This window comes from Bactrocera oleae, chromosome 6 (assembly GCF_042242935.1).
Source record: "Bactrocera oleae isolate idBacOlea1 chromosome 6, idBacOlea1, whole genome shotgun sequence".
Taxonomy (NCBI): domain Eukaryota; kingdom Metazoa; phylum Arthropoda; class Insecta; order Diptera; family Tephritidae; genus Bactrocera; species Bactrocera oleae.
The window spans coordinates 44,096,670-44,117,518 of NC_091540.1; the positions used below are offsets into that span (position 1 = coordinate 44,096,670).

General features: G+C 38.6%; 2 protein-coding genes across 3 annotated transcripts; both read right to left on the reverse strand.

Moving 5' to 3' along the window:
- Positions 1–751: 751 nt before the first annotated feature.
- On the reverse strand, positions 752–6,895 carry LOC106620320 (uncharacterized). The gene has a single exon (XM_036372443.2). It carries the CDS (start codon positions 6,257–6,259, stop codon positions 1,220–1,222), a length of 5,040 nt encoding a protein of 1,679 aa, XP_036228336.2. The 5' UTR covers positions 6,260–6,895; the 3' UTR covers positions 752–1,219.
- An 8,678-nt stretch (positions 6,896–15,573) lies between these two features.
- LOC106620848 (uncharacterized) lies at positions 15,574–19,666 on the reverse strand. Of its 2 annotated transcripts, none has more exons than XM_014239498.3 (2): positions 18,409–19,666; positions 15,574–16,281 (listed from the first exon to the last, which is right to left on the reverse strand). In XM_014239498.3, the coding sequence occupies exons 1-2, from the start codon at positions 18,475–18,477 to the stop codon at positions 15,961–15,963; spliced, it is 390 nt and encodes a 129-aa protein (XP_014094973.2). In that variant the 5' UTR covers positions 18,478–19,666; the 3' UTR covers positions 15,574–15,960. The 2 variants fall into 2 exon arrangements, with proteins under 2 accessions (XP_014094973.2, XP_014094965.2); XM_014239490.3 differs by having other exon boundaries at positions 18,361–19,658.
- Between the last annotated feature and the right edge of the window lie 1,183 nt (positions 19,667–20,849).

Sequence of the window (20,849 nt, forward strand, 5' to 3'; positions counted from 1 at the left end):
CAGCTATAGCTCTTTTCCAAATACTAGTACTTAGTCTTGAAATATAGTTAAAAGATACCATAATATGTGTAAAAATTTTTGGATCAATAAATTTAAAAGTCTTCTTCTTGCACGACTTCTTTTGCAGGAACGAATTGAATGAACCCAATTTTCGAGTATCAATATTGACTTCTAACGCTTGAAGACAGTCTGGTTTATTGCTAAAGACCAATGACTTCAAGTAACCCCACAAGAAGTAGTCTAATGTTGTTCTTGGAAGCCATTCAATGTCGTGTTTCTTGAAATTATCGAATCTTCAAACTTTTCTGGAAATAATTCGGTCTTGTTAGAACCAGATGTTGTCAAGATCAACTTCTGCCAATTGCGGTCATTATAAGTTGGTTATCATCGATCTATACCGCTCTCTATTGACAGTAACGGTGTCACCAGCTTCATTTCGAAAGAAGTACGTACCGATGATTCCACCAGACCAAAAACCACACCAAACTGTCAATTTAGGTGAATGCAATGGTTGCTCATGAGTAATTTGTGGATTTTCTTTGCACCAGAATCGACAGTTTTGTTTATTTACCGCATCACTCAAATGAAAGTGAGCCTCATCGGAGTAGATGATTTTCTTAAAAAAAGCGTTATCGTTTTCAAGTTCCAAGGCAAATCAGAAAATTTACGACGTTTATGGTGGTCCAATGTATGGAGAACGATTATTTTGATATATCTTTCCATGATGAAATTGTAAACATTACTGAACACAATGAAAAAAAAAATTGCAGAGCATGACATATTAAAAATAGCCGAAACGACACTGAGAAATCATATCACCCCTATTGGAAAACCCCATACAAAGTACAAACGTTTTATATGGTTTTTATATCAATCGTTTATTACTATTTTATAAATTGAGCTACAAATTTTATTCAACTACATTATTAACTACATATGTATATCTGTATAAGTGCATCGCGCTTTCTTAAATCATTAGCCTTTCTATATAGGTGTGTACGTTAAATTTAAATTCGCTTTGAGTATTACTAGTATTTGTGTATTGCCGAACACAAGGGCTACATCCCAAGCAAATGAACACGAAAAACAAGCGCCATTAAGTTCTACTACCGGCGCCTCTATACAAGAATACTGGCTCACACAACGGACGCCTACGGTCCGCAAGCCACTTAGCGACGCGCTGCCATGCAGTCCATACAACGCATGCGCTTTGTTTTTGTCACTTCATGATTTCGTCGATTACACTGCGTAAATATTCGTCGAGGTGCGAGTAATCGAGCAGAGCGTTGCGTACAATATCCAAGAGCATACTTGGCCACAACGTTTCCAGCATATGCACTTTCTCTACAGCGTTAACGGTATTCTCCAGCATGGTGGCAAAGTGCAAGCGTCCGCGTTCGCGCATACTAAGCGTATTGATGTTGGCATTTGTACCGACGCCTACGCTGGCCTCGCTCACGGCATAAGGCATTGGCTGTTGATGCTGGCCACTAATACCGTTGACATTGTTGCCGCCGTTATTGGCATTAGTAGTAGTGGCGCTAGTGTTGGGCTTTTTCCATTGTAACGCCTCTTTACCAACAACAAGGCGCAGTGATTTGTTTTCCGGCTTCATTAGCCACTCTTTAGGCGACATTTTGCTGGCCGTACATGTTTCGTCTAGCCGCAAACGTGCCAGCAGCGGCTGCAACATGGACGGCGGCATTGCCCACAACACCAAATCGGAGAGACCCTCATACAGCGCATTGGACGCCTCAATGTCCGCCTCCGTGACCGCAACACCATTGATCAGCTTAAGCCCCCAGTGCGACAGTCGATAAATGGCGTATTCACGCCACAAATCCTTTGTGGTAATTGCATTTCCCTCCGAATCGATGGTGAGCGCGCTGATGCCTTGCAGTTCGCCTAATGCATTGAGCTGGCCGATAAACTCAATATTCGTTTCGCGAAAAACGAAATTTTCGGCATTTGGGAAGCGTGACTTGATGCGCGCCAACACGGTGGCGGCGATATTGTTGAAATTGATGTAGCTAAAATTGAGCGTGTGCACATCCTGCGCTTTCGCTGCATTCCACTGTTTGTCGATGTAGCGCAAAGCGCCTTGACCGTACACATTCAGGTAGCGACCGCAAATCTCGATGAGATAGTCACCGCCCTGCTCGCGTTCTCGTTCACGTTCACGCTCACGCGTCTCACGTTCCGTTTTGTTGGCAGCCGGCGCGCGTTGGCCGCCTGCCGTATTGTTGTTGGCTGTGTTGATTGGCGTTGGCGCCACTATGCAAGTGACAGTCGGCTGTACAGACGCTTGACCATTGCACGGCGTCGACGTGGCGTTTGTGGCAGTTTTGCTGCCATTATTAGCTGTGCGCCTGCCGACACACGTCTCATTTCCGTTATTAGCTGCGGTGACTGGACTGTTATTTGTGCCACCATTGCTGGCGCCCACGATTGTCTGTGACCTCGTTAGACGGCGGCATGGCGTGCGCGTCGTTGCGCCTACAAAACCCGACGCTGCGCCATTTGTTTGTTGTGGCGGCGGCTGTACAGCAGCAGTGTTCGTTTGCTCTTTAAAGCCTAAACTTAGTAAGCCACCGTGGTTTGTAATTTGCGCTGTGGCTGCGCTTGCAACTGAAGTGGTAATACTAGTAGCTGTTGTTGTGCTAGTCACTTTTTGTTGTGGTATCATTGTTTTGTTAGCATTAGAAGTGGCGCGGCTAGGCATCACCGCTGATGAGTTACTGTCCGCCTGACTGATAGACTCGCCAGCCTTTGCTGTGTCATTTTCTGCCGCCGCCTCGTGCGTTGGTAGTTGTGTTGGTAACTGCAATGCGTCGCTTGCATTATCATTATTTGTTGCTTGCTTTTGCTTTGCGGTAATTCCATCCACTTGAAACTCTCCGCCCACCTTGGTCGCTAGGTCCCCGCTTACAGCTGCTACTTGTTCACGCGCCACCGCCCCGCTATTGACTTTGTTTACCGCTGCCCCAACAGCAGCGACATTGCCTGACTCATTTGTTGTCGTCAAATCGCCTGCCTTTTGCTTTGTATCAAACTTCCTCCTCCCAACTATATTGTCAGTCCTACATTCGTTGCTGCTGTTGCCACGGCGCCGTTGTTGCTGTTGCTGTTTCTGTCCAACTGTCTTTTGGTATTTATGTGTGCGCGTAATGCGTTGTTGTGCCGTTAACTCAGCGGAATCCTCATTATCCGAGCTGAAGCAGCTGGATGAGGAGTGTACATTGGGCCCCAAACTCGAACACGACGATCCAGAAAAGCGCGCACTGTTGACGTTGCTGTTGCTATTGTTAATGTCAATATTGTTGTTTTTGCCTTCACTGTGCTTGACGTCGTTGCTCACATTATGCGGTAGCGGTGACTCTACATCATGCGCCTTTGTCAAGAGGGGTGTCGGTGGCAGCGGTCCTTTATCAGCCGGATTAGGCTTAGTTATTGATGTCTGTCCTGATTTCGGTATCTGTATGCGCGTCTGTGCATGTGCCTGGGTCTGTTGTATATCTATTTCTCGTTGTCTGTGCTCTTGTTGTTGCTGTTCTTGCTGCTGTATGGGCGGCAATTTAATGAACTCCTGTAATTCTGCATCCAACCCAGTGGCCACAAGCATGCCAGCACCTTGCTCGGTCGCATCACCCACCGCCTCGTTGGACTCATTTATGCGCGCCAACTCGCTGGGCTTCGCAATACGCGGCGCTGTCGTGTACGTAGTTTGTGGCAATTTCTGTTTTGCTTGCCTTTGCAATGTCGCACTCTGTTGTAGGGTCTGCTGTGACCTTAGCAACTCCCAGTTGGTGCGCGCATTCGATATGACCTCCTCACGTTTGATACACTGATACGCGTCGGGCGTGAGGTGTGCGTAATGCGTGTCAGAAATCTCTTTATTTCGTCGCCAAGACATTGCCGCCGCGCGCACTTGCTCGGTAATTGGCATTTGACTAAGCGTTTGTAGGCGTGGCAAGTAGCTGACCAAAAAGGAGACACAGTCCCCAGCCAGCGAGACGGGATTATTCTCTATGGTGACCTCTAGTAAATTTGTTGCCTTAGCAATCGACGCCATGTCGTCAACGCGATGCAGCTCATTGTGGCAGAGCCAGAGTCGCTCCAAGGCGGTGAGATGTTGAAAGCCATTGATGCGCTTGATTTTATTGCGCTTCAGATTGAGTTCACGCAGTTGCGTCAAACCACTGAAATCATTCGGACCTATTTGACGCAGCAAATTGCCGGCTAAATTGAGTGACTTCAGCTCTTGCAGACAATTGAGCTTGTTAGCGACATTATTGATTTTATTGCCATGCAGGTCGAGTACGCGCAGCGTTTGGTTCAGTGAAGCGAGACCGCTGATGTCGTTGAGTCGGTTCTTACCTAGCAACAGTACAGAGAGTGTGGGTAGCCCATCTAAGTTGCCTATGCGCTCGATTTGATTGTCGTAGAGATCGAGAAAGACCAGGTGCTGGAAGATCATGCCATAAGATGCTACCAGTTGTCTATTCTTAACGGTCAGCTGTTGCAGCGGATCTTCCTCTTCTCGATCGCTGCCGGCGAATGTGGTGGCATTTGTATTTGTCGTTGATGTTGCCAAAATGGAGGAAGGCGACGAATCGGTAGTGGTGGTAAGCGCGCTGGTACTGGTGCTCGAATCGAAACTCTTTAAATGCGCATCAGCACCTGTGGCGCCCAGCTTGACACGCGCGAGTTGAGTCTTTAGCAGATTTTGTTGTATGCTTTGCAGATTCCGTGGTATATTAGACACAAAGCTCTTAGAGCGCTTCAGTGCGAAACGGCATGGCGTCGGTTGGCGCGCCAGCGGCAGTAGTGGCCCATTGTAGTGCAGATTTTTCAGCGCATTTACGGTACTGCCCGCAGCAACCAAACGCTGTTGCAACAATTGTTGATAAAGATGATGTGGCACCGCTTGGGGCAGTTGTTGTTGTAGCTGTCCTAGTGGTGTGGGTGGCGGTGGCGGCGGTGTTAGCGCATTTCCATTCAATTGTCGCACGCAAGTTGGGCGCAAAGCAAGCGGTAGTCGCGCACCGCCACCGGAAGTACTGCCGGTTATTCTTCCAACGGTCACGCGTTCATTTTGATGACGCAATGGTTTTGGCGAATATACGCCGTTAGTTATTTCGAGTGCATTTTGCTCACTGTCCACAAGCTCAATGGGTACTTCCGGTGAGTGAGTACCTTCGTCATGTGTTGTTGCGGTTACCGCGGCTGTTTGCATCGGTGGCGGCGGTGCTAGTAAAGGCTCTTCTTTCGGTATATGAAAAATATTGATGAGATTATGTTGTAGTGAAAGTAGGCGCAGCTGTGTTTCATGCTCGAATATTGGTATCGCACTTAGGCCGCGTCGATCATAATTAATGCGGTCCGGTTGTTTTTCACGCTCTTGCGCCGCGCGCGTTATACGACAAATGCCATTTGGCTGCAACGTTACAACAGCCGCATTGCTATTGCCACTACCGTTACCATTTCCGCTGGCGCTGCTATTGTCACTACCACCACCATTAGCAGCGCTCGCAACTGCAGCTGCACCGCCATGTTCATCATTCAATAACATATTCGGTGACAAATTGCGATGCGCTGTTGTCGGTCGATTCGAGGCGGACGAAGAGGTGGATTTCGAACGCTGACGCGTTACTATTGCGCGCACTGGATTGCGTCGCAAGCGTGCGGCCACAGCGGCGCGCGTACTGGCGGCATTTGCTTTAGCGAGTTTGCTATCAATGGCGGCACCCAACAGCGGTGAATTGAGTGCATTGGCTGGATTTGGGTTATTAGCGCTTTTACGTTTGCTACTAGCTGTTGCATTCACCGGTGCTGTGGTGCACAGTGTAGTATATGAGCGTCCAAAGTTGCGGCGTAAGCGCGTCGTTAGACTAGGAACAAATGGCTCGATTTTCAGTAGTGATGTCTGAGGTACATAGGTTTGTGCAGCTTGCGGTGTGAGTTGATTTGTTTGCAGCTGTTGCGCAGTGGCCGAGATTCCAGTAGCGCTGTTGGCAGCAGAAGTGCTGCTGACCGCATTCGTCGCTGCAGCATTCAGTTGTTTTGTGGTGGCAGCGTGCGTTGTAGATTTGGCAGTTTTATGTATATCGACGGCACTCGCGTTGGTGGCAGTAGTAATATTTTCACGACTAATACCCCCACTACTACCACCCCCAGCACTACCGCCACTACTGGGGCTTTTAATGTGATCCTGTCGCGTCAGAACTGCGTGCCGGCTGCGTAACTTTGATATGGACATGCCGTTATATGTTTTCGCCCAACAATGCCCTGCTTTGCTACACGTTGCTGTGCGTATCTCCTTTGCGCTACGGCTCGCCCCACTACCACCGCCACCACAACTGTATATTTACCAAAGTTCAGGCAACTCTGCATAGTGCTACAGCAATCTTGGTTGCATAGTTTGTGCTTTGACTAATATTGCGTTTGGTGCTGCAATTGATTTGCCTGCCAGCGCTCTGTGGTAGCTACTGCAAACTTTATATTTCACTCGCTCTGAACTTGCGTTATTGCGCAACTTTGGTGACTTGCTTTGGCGCTGCCTTACAAATAGTAATAACTTCGCTGCATTTGTCAAACTTTCTGCAATAAAAATTGTCTACGAAACCTTCAAATGGAAGCTCGTATTTGCACAATGATACCCACCTCAGCCAGCAAATGATACCGTACGCACGATTCACTGGCTTCTCTTTGCTAATGCACACACACAGCGCTCAGCCTCTCCTGCGTTATTCTGGACTCAGTTTTTAATTTAGCGACCACTATCTTCTACTTTCGTTCGTCTCTGCGTTTAAAAAGTCGCTGTGAAAATACCTGATATTCGAACGCACAAACACTTATTTGTTTTTTCAGCGTGCGTTTCTTTGTTACTTGACGCGCCGCGTTTCCTTTGCGTTTGGAAGTATTTTTGCTTCTTTGCTTGCTCGCTCGCTCACTGCACATGCCAGGTTGTTTTATTACTTTGTTTATTGGGGTTATATGCGGTTGCTATAGCCCGTCTAAACCAAATTTGATATGTAGCCAGGAAAACAAATCAAATCAAAACACTCATTTACATTTCCTGCCCTGCTCGCCACTTCCTCCATTCGTAGTCAATCTGCCGAATCCGACCAATTCCGTTCGCATAGTCACGACAGTTTTCATCAATTTCCTAACTATTTTCATATGCATTCCGCTCTCGGTTATTACTTAACGTCAAGTTGCTGAGTTTGTGTTTATTTCGGTGTGCTATTTGCCCAGATATGTAGGTGGGCAGGATGATATTTATACATGTTAGCAAATACCGCAACAAGCTAGGAGTTATCCTCATGAAGGTGAACACACATATGTATGTTGTTGTGTTTTGCGCTACAGGTATGAGAAGTATTGTAAATAGGGGTCTGTAAAGTACTTTTCATTTGCCAAATTGAGTTTGATGGTTCCGTGATATTCAACTGATCAAAATTCTTAAGATGATCATGTTTTCTTTTAATATAAAAAGCACTACATATAAAACGTGAGTGGAGAAATATTTAACTCTGTATTGCTCCACAATCTGTTGAAAATCGTTCAAAATACTATTTTTAGGCATAACTTCTATATTCTTACATTCTCACTTTTCTTTCTATCATGAATGCATCGTTGGATATTTGAGAAAGCTGACTTTTTATTAGATTCCCAATATCAGTAACTTTATTGAACTAAAACTAAGCGGGAAATGTCACAATAATTGACGTCATTGTAAGGAGGCCCTTGAATCTTACTGTCATAATCCACAAGCTTTTCCAACTACATATGTAAAGGTATCAACTTTTTTAAGATGTTATTACAACTCAAAAATGCTTAAAAAAGTCGAAAGATTAAGTCAATTATCACCAATTCAAAAAATGTTTCATAAACGTAGTAAGGCTCTGCCTAAAATTTCTTACAAGCCTCTCAGGTTAGCTCCACATATGCGACAGACATTACTCATATAACTTATTTGAGTTAAATTCTTAAAGTGTAAGTCATTAGTTCTTAAGTTTGTCTTTTATCTATGCGTGAGCGGTCAAATAATTTCGTTATGCTCTTCACATGTGACTACTATGTGTCAGAATACCATAAAAAAATTCTTATGTATAAATTCACTTATTCATTAGCAAAATAACCAAAAAAAATTAACTATATTGACATACTTATATACGAACTAACGAACACTAATATTAAATGACTTGACTCTAGACTGCACAGCAATCTGTAGACGCAGGATCAAGGCCCTTTGATCTATATATTCAAATAGGGATCACACCGCCTCAATAGCACTAAGCAGGAGGGACGGGCACAATGGGCCTTAGGTCGCAATACAAGCTTAAAGTGGTTTATACCTTAATTTGTGTAACAACTTCATGCGTGTTTTTAGATTTTCTTTCCATATATCTAACTTTCTATGCACTAAAAATTTCGCTGAAGTCTTTTAACAACAACACCAAATTTAAGATCAAACTTTGAGTCTAAATTTGAGTTTAAAACCGAAACTAATTAGGAAAATAAGCGTTTAAAAAGTTGAGTGTAAAAATATCATATACATTTTATTTTTGGCTTAGATGACCGAAGTGCCTTTCTGGCCGGAAAACTGTGAATGTAGTTTTGGATTATTGTACTATGCTTGCTCCCTTTTGTTTTGCTTATATTGGGTTTAGCGTGAAGTTGGCTGCAGTTATTTCAATATCCATTAAGTATATATTTTTCAAGAGTAAATTTCTTGAACTGAAACTGGATAATTCTCATCGAGTTGACGTAATTTTATAACGTAACGTAAATTTATTCCCCACTTGGATTAACAATTAAGATTGAACATGGGTCTTTAAATAAATTATCTCTTTAATATTCACAATAAACTTAGACTTATGTGTTATTTTTATGTGAAAATGATAACACTTAAAAAAATACTTTAAAATATTATTCCATTTGCTGTTGTTTTTGTAGAACTCATCTTACGTTGTATTTCGGTTATAATAGTGTATTGAATGCTGCTTCCATATTAAACATAATAATCTGCATTTACAAAACTAACCTCTCGCCATATTTTAAATACGGACCAAGGTAAAATATCCTAAACTATTGCTTTGGGGTTATTTGGAATAATTTTTTGTTCTTTGTGTTGTTGAACAATATTTTATTTAAAATTAAAATCCTCCATTATTATATGTACTCCGGTCTATATACTACATACTACTTGAGTAATTCTAGAATATATTTTTATATGTACTTACAGTATACTCATGGTATACATTAAATTTCAATTAAAATGGTCGAAATATATTAAATAAAACGTTTTTATCACATGCGTCGCTGGAGAATACCTAAGTACATATTCATATGCATATAATTATATATGGGTGTCTGTGTCTATGCTTGAATCTGCATTTACTTCCCATAAGAGTATATACGAGTATCTCTTTTATTTTATACACGTTTGTTGGCGATTGTGAATCAAATATGGGTCAGGGACGTTGGTTGGATGTAATTTGGAGGATGATGAGCATTTAAAGCTGATAGCACTTGAGGCCATTAACAAATGAGACACTTGGCACAGATTTGCATAATAAATAACGTGTGTAGATATGTAGATTGTGAATAATATATTCATATATGGTGGCTATATAGGAATGTACGAGTATGTGCTAATATAAAAGGCTATACGTTTTCATAGTAGGTATATAATTCTAGTACATTGATGGGTCATCTGTAATAATTTGTAGTAATTTTTTAAACTTATTTGACATTAAGCCACCTAATAGTCAGCCATCTGATAGCCAGTCAAATGATAGCCATAGCTTTCTGACAGACATAGCTAAGCGACAACCAGTCATTTGACAGACAGCTATCTGACAGTTAGGCATTGAATCGCCAGCCGGAATCTTTGAAACAAGAAATCTGAATGTTATCCATCTTTTCATGAACATTTGTCAACCGAACATAATTGTTATAACTACAGCTAGCTCTTTAAATTATTCTATATCTCTACAAAATGATTTTCTTTAATTTATGAGATCGAACGCTTTCTGACTAAATGAACATATTTATTAATATTAATTCTTTCTTTTTTCTTGGATAGTAATTTTAAACTAAGCTTTTAAATAAGTTTCGGCACGAAAAAAATTGATATCTAAAATATGTTTTCTCACTATCTCTCTTCATAAAAATGTACTTGTATGTAAAATAAGTAGCTGTCAACATATCGTAGTAATTGTAAACAAAGCCTTCCCCTGCCGTCTTTTATGACAGCACGAGCTGATGTATTTATTATTCTGTCAAACACATTCCATAAAATAAAAAAATGTAAACTTCGGCTGCACCGAAACTATCATATAATTTACACGAGCATTTTTTATAGCATAAAAGCGTATAAAAAGATATTTATCTTGATTTTTACCGGTAGCCCAATAAAAAATTTTCCAAACAAGGAATTGAGTTGGAACGATCAGTTTGCGTGGCAAGTTCCTAGAAATGAGTTGCTCTTTTGATAAGAAAAGGACGTGTGCAAAATTTCAGGTCCATATCTCAAAAACTGAGGACTAAACGCACTAATTTGCGTATATACAGACAGACGTAGCTAAATCGACTCTGCTCGTCTTACTAATCATTTATATACCTTAGAGGGTCTCCGACGATTCCTTCTGGGTGTTACATACATCGTGGCAAACATAATACACCCTCTTCAGGGTATAATAACCTGGTATATATAACTCGTACATACTTATATCCCCATACGAGGATAAATCTTCATTATCAAACCCTAATTCGCCACTAATACCTAACAATTGCAAACACAATTTTTATTGCAATTACTACCCATGATTAGTATGAAAAAGGAGGAGACTTAAAAGATGATACCTAAGCAACAACAGCAACAAATACTACTTACATCACTTTATTCCTAGTCCACTTACATGCACATACCTACTCGTCTATGGAAACAACAAGTTTACATGCAAAGTCAACAAATAGTAGATCAAAGTGGTGGTGAAGGTGAAACAAAAGCCGGCTTGTTGCATGCAACAATTTAAAAGGAGCAATTTATTTACACAATCCAATGGTATGCCAGACAGTTTATGGTCGAGGATTTGCGTTCGTACAATTTACAAGCTATCGCTACGATTCGTTCGTAACTAAGACGAACTCTAGCTTAAGATATCAATGCTGGTGTATGTATACTAGTCGTACATATATCGTTATGTACACACACACACACACACTATGCACAGCGCATTTGAAACGTTAATAAAATTGGTTGCGAAGAGTGGCGCGAAGTGGGATGGTGCGAGTGAGTCTCTCACGCACGGCATGCCTGGGAGTAGTGTGTCTTGTTGTTGTTGCATCCTCAGACTGTCTGCAATTTGCACTTACTGGTATGACTAGCTTTTAAGCTGTTGCCCCTGGAAGTACGGCTTCATACACAATACATACCGGCATACTAACTGTAATTGGAATGATGTGTAACAAAAACCGAAGCAACAACAAAAGCTCTTCACACACATTGACGCAAAACAAGTGAGTAGAGTGTTCGTTTTGCAACAATTGTCGGTGTACGAGCGAGTCTCTTTTTTACGACAACAAATGGGCAGCCAACCGGTCATCCATGCTCAATGGTCATTTCCGTAAGTGGATAAGGACCTTTGTAGTGTTTTCTAGTTTTGCTCTTTTCCTACGCAATTTCAGCACTTGTATACCTTCTTGTATTAATGTTGTCTTAATTTTTTCGTAGGGAAATCATTCATCTCAATTACGAAAATTGTTCGGTGTCGATTGGGATAATTCACCAATACTTATGTAGTATACATATATGTTCGTGTTTTGTTGTTTTCTAAAATTCGTAGACTTGTTGGGCATTGTTGAAAATTTGCCCATTTCATATATATGTAAAAAAATTAGCATGTGTATGTGGGTGTAAGTGAAGTTAAGTTTGCTAGTTTTAAAAGGTTTTATACGTTTGTGTGTATGCATGTTTATTTGTTTGGTTGTAAGTACTGCCGTATTTGAGTTCTTGCAAATTAATCAGTTGTTTTAGGGATATTTTTCTAGGGTTGATACGATATCGTTTTTTGTGATTTTTATACTCTTGTAACATGTTGCTAGAGAGTATAATAGTTTTGTTCACCTAACGCTCGCTTGTATCACTTAAAACTAATTGATATAGATATAAGCTTATATACATATATAAATGATTAGAATTACAAGACGAATTGAAATCCGGGTGACTGTCTGTCCATCCGTCCGTCCGTGCAAGCGATAACTTGATTATAAATTGATATATCTTGATGAAACTTGGTACACATATTTCTTGGCACCCAAGGAGGTTAGTATACTAAAAATCATTCAAAAAAGAGCCACAAGCATTAAATTTCAGAACCAGGATGGTGGAGAAAAGCTTTTTAGGATCAGGTGTGAAAATTGAGCAAGGGCCGTGGCAACGCCCACCTTTGGGTGAAATCCTATATTTAAGGAACCACTCAACCGATTTCAAATTTGGTGTGTGAGTATTAGACACTCGAAAAATGGGCGAAATCGGATGACAACCACGCCTAATTCCCATATAACAAACTTCTAAATTCCGTCTGATTCTTAAACTTTAGAGTATACAAATCAAACATCAATAAAGTTATCAGAATAAAACTTGCACAAATAGTGCCCTCAAGGGATTTTGTATTACGTCCGAAAATTGCCGAAATCGCACTATAACTTGTGCCAATAATGGGTAAAAGCCATATACCCATATAGATAATATAAATATTTTCGAAACTCCGGTTCACTTTAAACCGCATCTATCGGTCAATATTAAGAAATCTTAGATTCTTATTAAGAAATAATCTTTTTTTAATAACAGTGTATTCTCTTTCCTCGATACTTTCCTTAGTTTGATATAAAGTTTTGCCAAACCTGAAGGTATTCCTCCGCCTTTGTTCCTTGCAAGTTGGAAGAGAATGAAACGTTCGGTTACACCCGAACCTAGCCCTTCCTTACTTGTTGTAATTTTGATTGTCCAAATTAACATCGCTGCAGGTCCTTAGCTGAGTGTTTTTCAGGCAGGCTGAAAAGTAGTTTTCTATGGAAGTTAGACCTCAACTTCAAAAGGCTGTTGTGTAAATTTCAGTGCTGAATGAAATGGAATTTCTTTATGAAAAAAATGTTTCCTTCTATCAAAATATGGAGTAATGAGTGTTGTCATGGCTCTGCGCCAGGTGAAGCAACCACTCGTAAGGGGTTTGTTTCAGGCTATATATGAGCCGCAGACGATTTACGTAGTGGACGTTCAAGGAAAATTAGTTGATCCAGATAGCTGACACTCTAAACGAATGACAGGAAAATGTGGACATACCGTTCATATATTCTTTTGTATGTAAAAGCTCTGTGCCGGGCGAACTCACAATGGCCACAATGGATCGATTAACCATGCAACAAATCAATAAGAATGATCTCAATATTGTAAGAATTGAGCTTTGAATTGTTTCGCCTCCACTGGGTTTTGCGGATCCTCAAGAGAAAGGTTCGTGAGAAGATTTTAAGGGACAAATGGTAGAGACTGAGGTCCTTTTTAAAGCACAAAACAAATCTTATGACATGAATCTTATCGAAGAATTGGATGATCGGTTTAGTAAAGTTTGATATTATGTGGTATTTGACCTCGAGATGCACTAACTTGTTGAAGTTGGCCTTCTTTATGTGCGGTTTTCTATCTCATGAACTACTTGACGTTTTCCAGATACATTTCATGAATAATATATTTACAAGTATTGTCTTTTCGTAGTATAGTTAAAAATCGGTTCACAATAAATCGCCTCTTTGTACCATTCAATCAGTGTTCGGTTCCACCTTAACTTTTCCTTACTGCTACTCGGGACCCTTACTTTAGAAATACTACGAACTAGCGATCATCGTTTTCGTTAAATATACGCAGTTATTTTTCTTCTTCAGAAACATTTTATACAAATATTTGACAAGGCTATCATATGTCAAGCCCTTACCATGCTGATAACATTCTACTTCCTCGAACTTATATATATTTTATTGAAAAATATGTTCGGTTTGGATCAAAAACTTTCTCAACTGATAAGAGATATTTATAAATTAATTTATTTCGCAGGAAAGTGCAACTTGGGAGCTGATTATCCATGACTCAACTGCACAAACACAAAAACGCGTTAAACAAAGATAACAGAACAGTGAAATTAATTAACTAAAAATAAAATTTTTAACTTGATAAATGGAGCCAGCAATAAAGTCGGTTTAAGATAATTATGAAAATAAAAAGGAATAACACTTAAAACATCTATGGCATTGAAGAATCACTGCAAGTGCCATGAAGTAAATAAATATATATTATAACGACTTCTAACTACGGCAGTAAAGTTACGTTGTTTGGGTTATGAAGTCACAAACATCATTCAGGGAAATGTAAAATTTTGCTCAGAAATATATATTTGCAATTATTTTATATTTATTCCACATTATTAGACAACAATACACATAAACTTTAGTCGCTCAAAATTTTTCACATCATTTGTCTCACACCTTGCTCGGTCTTGACTGGTTAGCTTTGGAATACCACTAACTGGAATATCATATGTCGGTATGCCATATAGTCATGTAGTATATAGAGATATTAGCAAATTGCAAGTGCGACTATGCGCATAGCTTTGCGGTTTGTTTGCATTCTCACAGGTTATTTGATTTACATGGCTTATTGATTATGGCAGTAACTGAGACATATCAATATTGATAAAATGCCAATGCCGCACTACAAAGTTCATCACGCCACGGTGTTAAGAGATGCCAGGTGATTAAACCTATCTACGCTTGGCAAGTTCTTTAGAAAACATTTATAAAATAAGACAACATGTTGCACTGAGTCTAATAGTATCCTTCACATAACGGGTTATAATAATCAAAATAGTCGGGATGATGAGTTCGTATGTCTTTTCACTGACAACTTTAGTCCAATTTGTGATATCTTGACGAACTTGCTAAACGTGATCCTTGGCCCTATGAGTAACTCACATTTTAGAAAGGAGATCATAGTAGAAACAAGCATATGTTATATGGTTTCCAAGTTTTCTAAAATATATCAAAGTCATTAATGTAAATATCTCATAAGCTATTAAGCCGCACCACCCTCCTGTAACACTCTTAGCAAAGTTTGGAAATATATTAAACGACTCCTGATGTAATATGTAAAAAATCGCAATGTAATTCTACTATGTAATTATAGAGCATGCGCAAACAATTTGATAAATCATTTGTCTCTAAGCAGCAAGCACAGCAGCAAATTTGAAAGTGACGTTTTGAGAATAAACCCGTTAAGAGATAAACTGATAGAGTTGAGTGAAATAAGTGGGAGGCTGTAACTCAAAAACTATATGGGATATTGATTTAAAATTATATTTAGTTAATTGAAATAAGCGTTATATATATTCTTCCAATTCTTAAGTGTTGGACCTAAGTCAAGAACCAGTTTTAAAACTCTAAGTTTTTACTCTTTCCCTTATCCCAAAACATGTGCAAAATTTGTTCAAGTGTATCGAGTAAAATTTATTGAAGTCAGACATTTCTCAAAGTCTGTATTTACTAGTAAAATAATCTCAACATAAACTTTAAATCAGTGGCAAAACTTCATTGACATTCTTAACAGTACAAAGTAGGTATGGCTAATCTTAAAATACATATAGTATATAGGTATATACAGACTACTCTACTCTAGGTATTGAATTCTTTCGTTTTACAAACATATTCCATGATATGTATGACCTTAAAGAAGGTTGTACTTATAATTCTATATACTTGTAAATATGTATTACAAGCATTATTTTATAAAACTATGTTCAACGCTTACATGTCTTAATACTTTTATGCATTTGGTTTGTATCTTAGGAGCCAAAGCCTAAAGCTAGCCATTAAATTAGAGAATATTACACTAATAATTAAATGCTAAATCACTTCATTACTAAGCTGATGATTTCTTGAAGTTTGCATCGTAGACTTGCGCCTCACTTCGCAATTGATATTCCGCTCATTTAAATTGTTATTGTTAGTTTTGTCTACTTTCATTCTGCCATTGAGAATTTGTGCGACATCTGCATCGTCGACGGTGCCTTTGAATATGAGTGGATAGGGCCATTCGTGGCATATTGTTGGGCCACTATAATCGCGTAAGGCGCTGATGAGCGCATCTAAGCGCTGCACTTCAAGTAGCTCCTCATTGAAGCTCTTCACATCGTCCATCATTTGGTTGACATTCGATTCGAGAACCTGTGAAAGAGCCGAAGGAACAAGTTGAAAAAATAAAAAAAAATATTATGCATTTAAATTATTAAAGCTGCTCTAATTCAAATTTGGTATAAATACCTATAGGTAAGATTTTCTTTCAAAAGATATGTTCATTGAGACACATATTATAGATTTGTAAATTTTAAAACATTCTGTTGAAACCAAAATACAGCTTTTTCAAATGTGGGGACCAGTATGGTCAAAATACAAGCGATACTGAATTTCATTATCCATAATGTTGAATAATGGGTTCCCAAATTTTAAGGAGGAATTTTGAAAATCGATAATCGGGTGTGGATCTCTATTACCGAAGAACTTACCACATCAAACACTTCCAATTTAAACTTACTCTACATTTTACAATTCTTATATAGTTTGCAGAATTCAGTAAATTTTCATAAACCAGAGAAATAGATCTCACTTGAAAATCCCTACTAAACCAGAAATACTAAGAAGTATATACATATACTTGTATGCCGCACTCTTTACATCTTTGCATTGCTTGTAATTAAGAAGTACTCATATTCTATTGCGCTGTCCATCTATTATTGTCAACAGCTAGTTTCAACGACACCCAACACCATTTTCACTGGTTTGTCATACCTATATACTCGTAAATATGTACTTAAGCAGAGATTGAGGTTAAATAGTAACCAACAGACACTACGAAAGTGTTAAAGGTGGCAGATAAAGGTGTTTGTTTGTAATTTGTTGATGATGCATTGAGTTAGAGGGTGCCACTTGGTTTGTTTGCCTTGCCGAGTAAAACTGTGCATTTCGTGATATTTACATAGCACGTGTACATATGAACATAAATACATACATATGTATAAATATAGACAATAATGCGACTAAGTGACGCTCTCCGTATTATTGACATTGAGTAAATGCTCTAATTGTTAAATACACAAATGACACAAGGCGATTTGGGTTGTGTGAGTAAGACCCCCACAAGGAAAATGTTCTATTTTTTCGCTCAATTCTATTACTTTGTTGAAAATTTCTCAAGTTTGAAGTATAAAGTACTTTCATTACTTGTGTGAACAGCACTTAACAAAGATATTGTGCAATAATATTATACAATCCATGCTTATCACCTTTGGCAATCAGATATTGCAGGAAAATAGTAAAAATGTCATGAAATAGTGAAGAAATAAAGTAAAAACGGCAAAAAGGCGATTGCAGTAGTCGAATGCTTTTAGTTTGTGACTGCTATGCGACGGTGGAGAGTGGAAATCTTAGTCGAAAAAATCCGAATGTATTTCTTACATAATATTATTTTGTAAATTCAGGTATGTCCGAAAATTAGTAGTATCTTTCATTTCAGTGGCGGATCCACAATTTCTTTCTATGGGGGTTCTACAGAAAAAATTGTCTTTCTAACATATTTTTAATATTGTTGTTTCTTCGTAAAGTCTTTTAAATTCGAATTAAAATTATTTTCCGCGCTCTGGTTTTATGACAGTAGTAAACTTTGACTCCCAAAACTCCCCGTGGATCCGCCGCTGTTTCATTTGTCGGGTAGCGTATAGACACCAATTAAATATGAGTGCCGTTACTGGATTTTGAAAAACCCTAAACACCTATCACTCTAACTTTGCTGCATAGCCAACCTTGACGCGCACCCACAAGAAGTTTTATAGTCCATACTACTAGAGGATAACTTTTTTTTTTACAAAACTGACCCTAGTGAGCCTCTGGAAGATGCTTTGCACTCCGAATATAAAATTTTTTCTTATTTTTCTTAAAAATGTTTTGGTGGTAAACAAGTAAATGGATGCTTCCAGCATATAGCTGGGAAATACATTTTTATAGTTTGAAAAAAAGCTGCTAAAGTATACCGTGCTTAATTGTCAAACTTATATATTTGTTTGAGCCATCAGCTGAACCTCTAGGAAATTCTATACGTCTATTAAAACACACAAAAACATAGTATACATATATAAGATAATCTATACAAGAATAAACAAAAAACATACATAGAGTAATATCGATATAATATGGATAAGCATATGCGTGTATACATATATATTTATATAAAATAAGTGTTTGTGCAATTACCAAAAATTCAATATGCAAATTTATAACACATTTCAACATTTGACGTACTCGATTGCGTAGCTTTTCGATTGTCAGCAGATGCCGCTGCATGACATTAATTGACGTTTTGCTTGTCATATTTTTCGCTTATATTTTGACGTAGCTTCTAGCTGACTAAATAATTGACAAACCGATTGTATGAACGCTTCCACACATTTGAATGCATGCGCATATGTATGCATAATAAACGGCAATATTTTGTAATAGCTACTTCGTTATTATTGTTTGTTGTTCTTAACTGTAATTTGCATGCGAACTAAATTGTTTATTTTGAAACCGTTGCTAGTTATAGTCTAGTTGTAGGCGTTGGATGACACTTTTTGTACAAACTATTTTGGAATTTGACTTTCGATTTGCATATGTATGTATGTATGTGTGTTGGAAATGTTGCACGTGTATTGTATATATTCATATTATATAATATTTTGTTTATCGTAATTTGCATTTGTGGGAAAATCACTGTCCGCTGCACACACTTCTTTCAATTTATTTGATATGATTTTCTCATTATTATTTGCTACTTCGTGTCACGCGCGCTATCCGCCTTCTCGACGTCTGTTCTTTTGCACTTAGATATGCGTTAATGACCTGCGTTGCATGCCATTGGCAAATAGACGACGCAACAATGTGTGGATTTACAAAGCAGCAACTGTCACACATACACATATACATGCGAATCATAGAATGTTTGCTCATTGAAATCACACTGATTACTTGTGTATGTGTATGGGTGTGTGGTATTTTCTTTAGTAAAAAATGTACATTAGATATCAACTGGTAGATAGAAATACATTTCTCCAACAGGTACACCCGTCGCGGTCATTAGTGTCAACATGATTGCATGGCAAGTCAGCGTGCACACACACGGTTGTACACAATTAGGAAAGAATTTGCTCACGCCGCAGTGTTTGTGAGCGCTTCCGCTGTTTTGCGTCGTACTTGTTGGCATGTCATATGCTTCGGCTTTAACCGTTAGCCACTACTAAGCAACATTACCACCGCACCGTCTCCAAGTAACTTTGCGCACAAGGTGAATGGGAACCACCACCCGCCACAAAACGTAAGGTCGTTAGGTAGAAAAAGCTTTCTTTCTGCTATCGTACGCGTTTAAAATAAAAATTACACTGTGACGTTTTTAGCTGCGGTTTTTAATGTTTTTTTCGAAAATGGTTTTCGTCATGTAGCGTTACTGTCAGCGGTCTAGCTATCCATCGGCAAGTATGGTGAGCGACTGATGAGCATTCGTGCAGTCAAACTGAATGCTTTAGCTGGTGTGCACTGCTCGACATTTACATATTTTTATTTGCTTTTCATTGTTTTTATATTTTTATTTATTCATTTTTTCTTTTGCTTGTTGTATTCATTTCACTAAGAATGACAAAGTCACTCACAGCGCATCTGTCGTTAGCACCGACGCTCACTGAAGAGCATTTTATTGCTCAATTGTTCTAATGCGTTTAATAGCGAGGAGGTTATCAATTCGATTGAAAAAAAAAATCGCAAACAATGGAAGAAGAACTTTAGAATTTGTTTTTGCAAATCTTTATCGCTCAGTTACTCTCACCAATTTTATCGATCTGACAACCTTTTGTTGTTATTTTTGTTGTATGATTTGTTCCTCAGTTTTAGCAATTAACCTGTCATTGGCACTAAATTTACGTTGAGCGAACCATCTCATTATGGTCTGGTAACAAGAAAAAGTCATTGGGCGTCAGATCAGAAGAATATGGTGGATATGCAAGCAACTCAAAACCAAATTTCTTCAATTTCGATGCGATTTCGATTTCGATTTCAAGCTTTGAAATAATGCTATATTCAGCCCCGGTTTTTCATGATTTCAAAAACACAGGGTTACATAACTGTAAAATTTAACACACAATAACTCTTGTTTCATAACAGTAATAAAACCATTATTTCAGTATCTGAGTAAGAAAATTATGTTGTATTCATTTAGAAAAAGTAACAGTTCTCTGAATGCGAGGTTATTACGTTTTTTCATTGAAACCTATGGCTTTCTTTTGTTTTGTTACAAGAAAATTATCTCCCACTGCTGAAACTGTATATTTTTTTTCTTAACTACTAATGACGTATGAAAACGAAAGTCGAAAGCAAAAGATATGGCGAGAGTTGCTGTTAAAATTTGTATTTTCAGAGAGCTGAAGTAATAGCTGTTAATGTGAGATATTAGAGACATTTGCTTTGATTTCCTCGGTTTTAAGATGCTTAGCTTTTTAAAATATGAGTAATGGATAATGCTTAGTTAAATAATTTCTAATATTTTTTCGTTTCTTTACTCTTCTGCGGTTTTGCTTATCATGAGCTCTTTTCGCTGCAAAATTATGCCGTTAGCCATGATATATTTTGCTTTGAAAAATAAGTATGTACAATTCTATAGTTCACTAAAATACGGTTTTAAAAAATGTAAAATAATAATCTAGGGTAATTTTCTC

Coding starts and splice junctions, on each gene's coding strand:
- LOC106620320 (XM_036372443.2), bottom strand. CDS start 6,259: ATGTCCATATCAAAGTTACGCAGCCGGCACGCAGTTCTGACGCGACAG.
- LOC106620848 (XM_014239490.3), bottom strand. CDS start 18,477: ATGACAAGCAAAACGTCAATTAATGTCATGCAGCGGCATCTGCTGACA. Junction 16,282..18,360: donor ATTTGCATATTGAATTTTTG/GTAATTGCACAA, acceptor GCTCTTTCACAG/GTTCTCGAATCGAATGTCAA.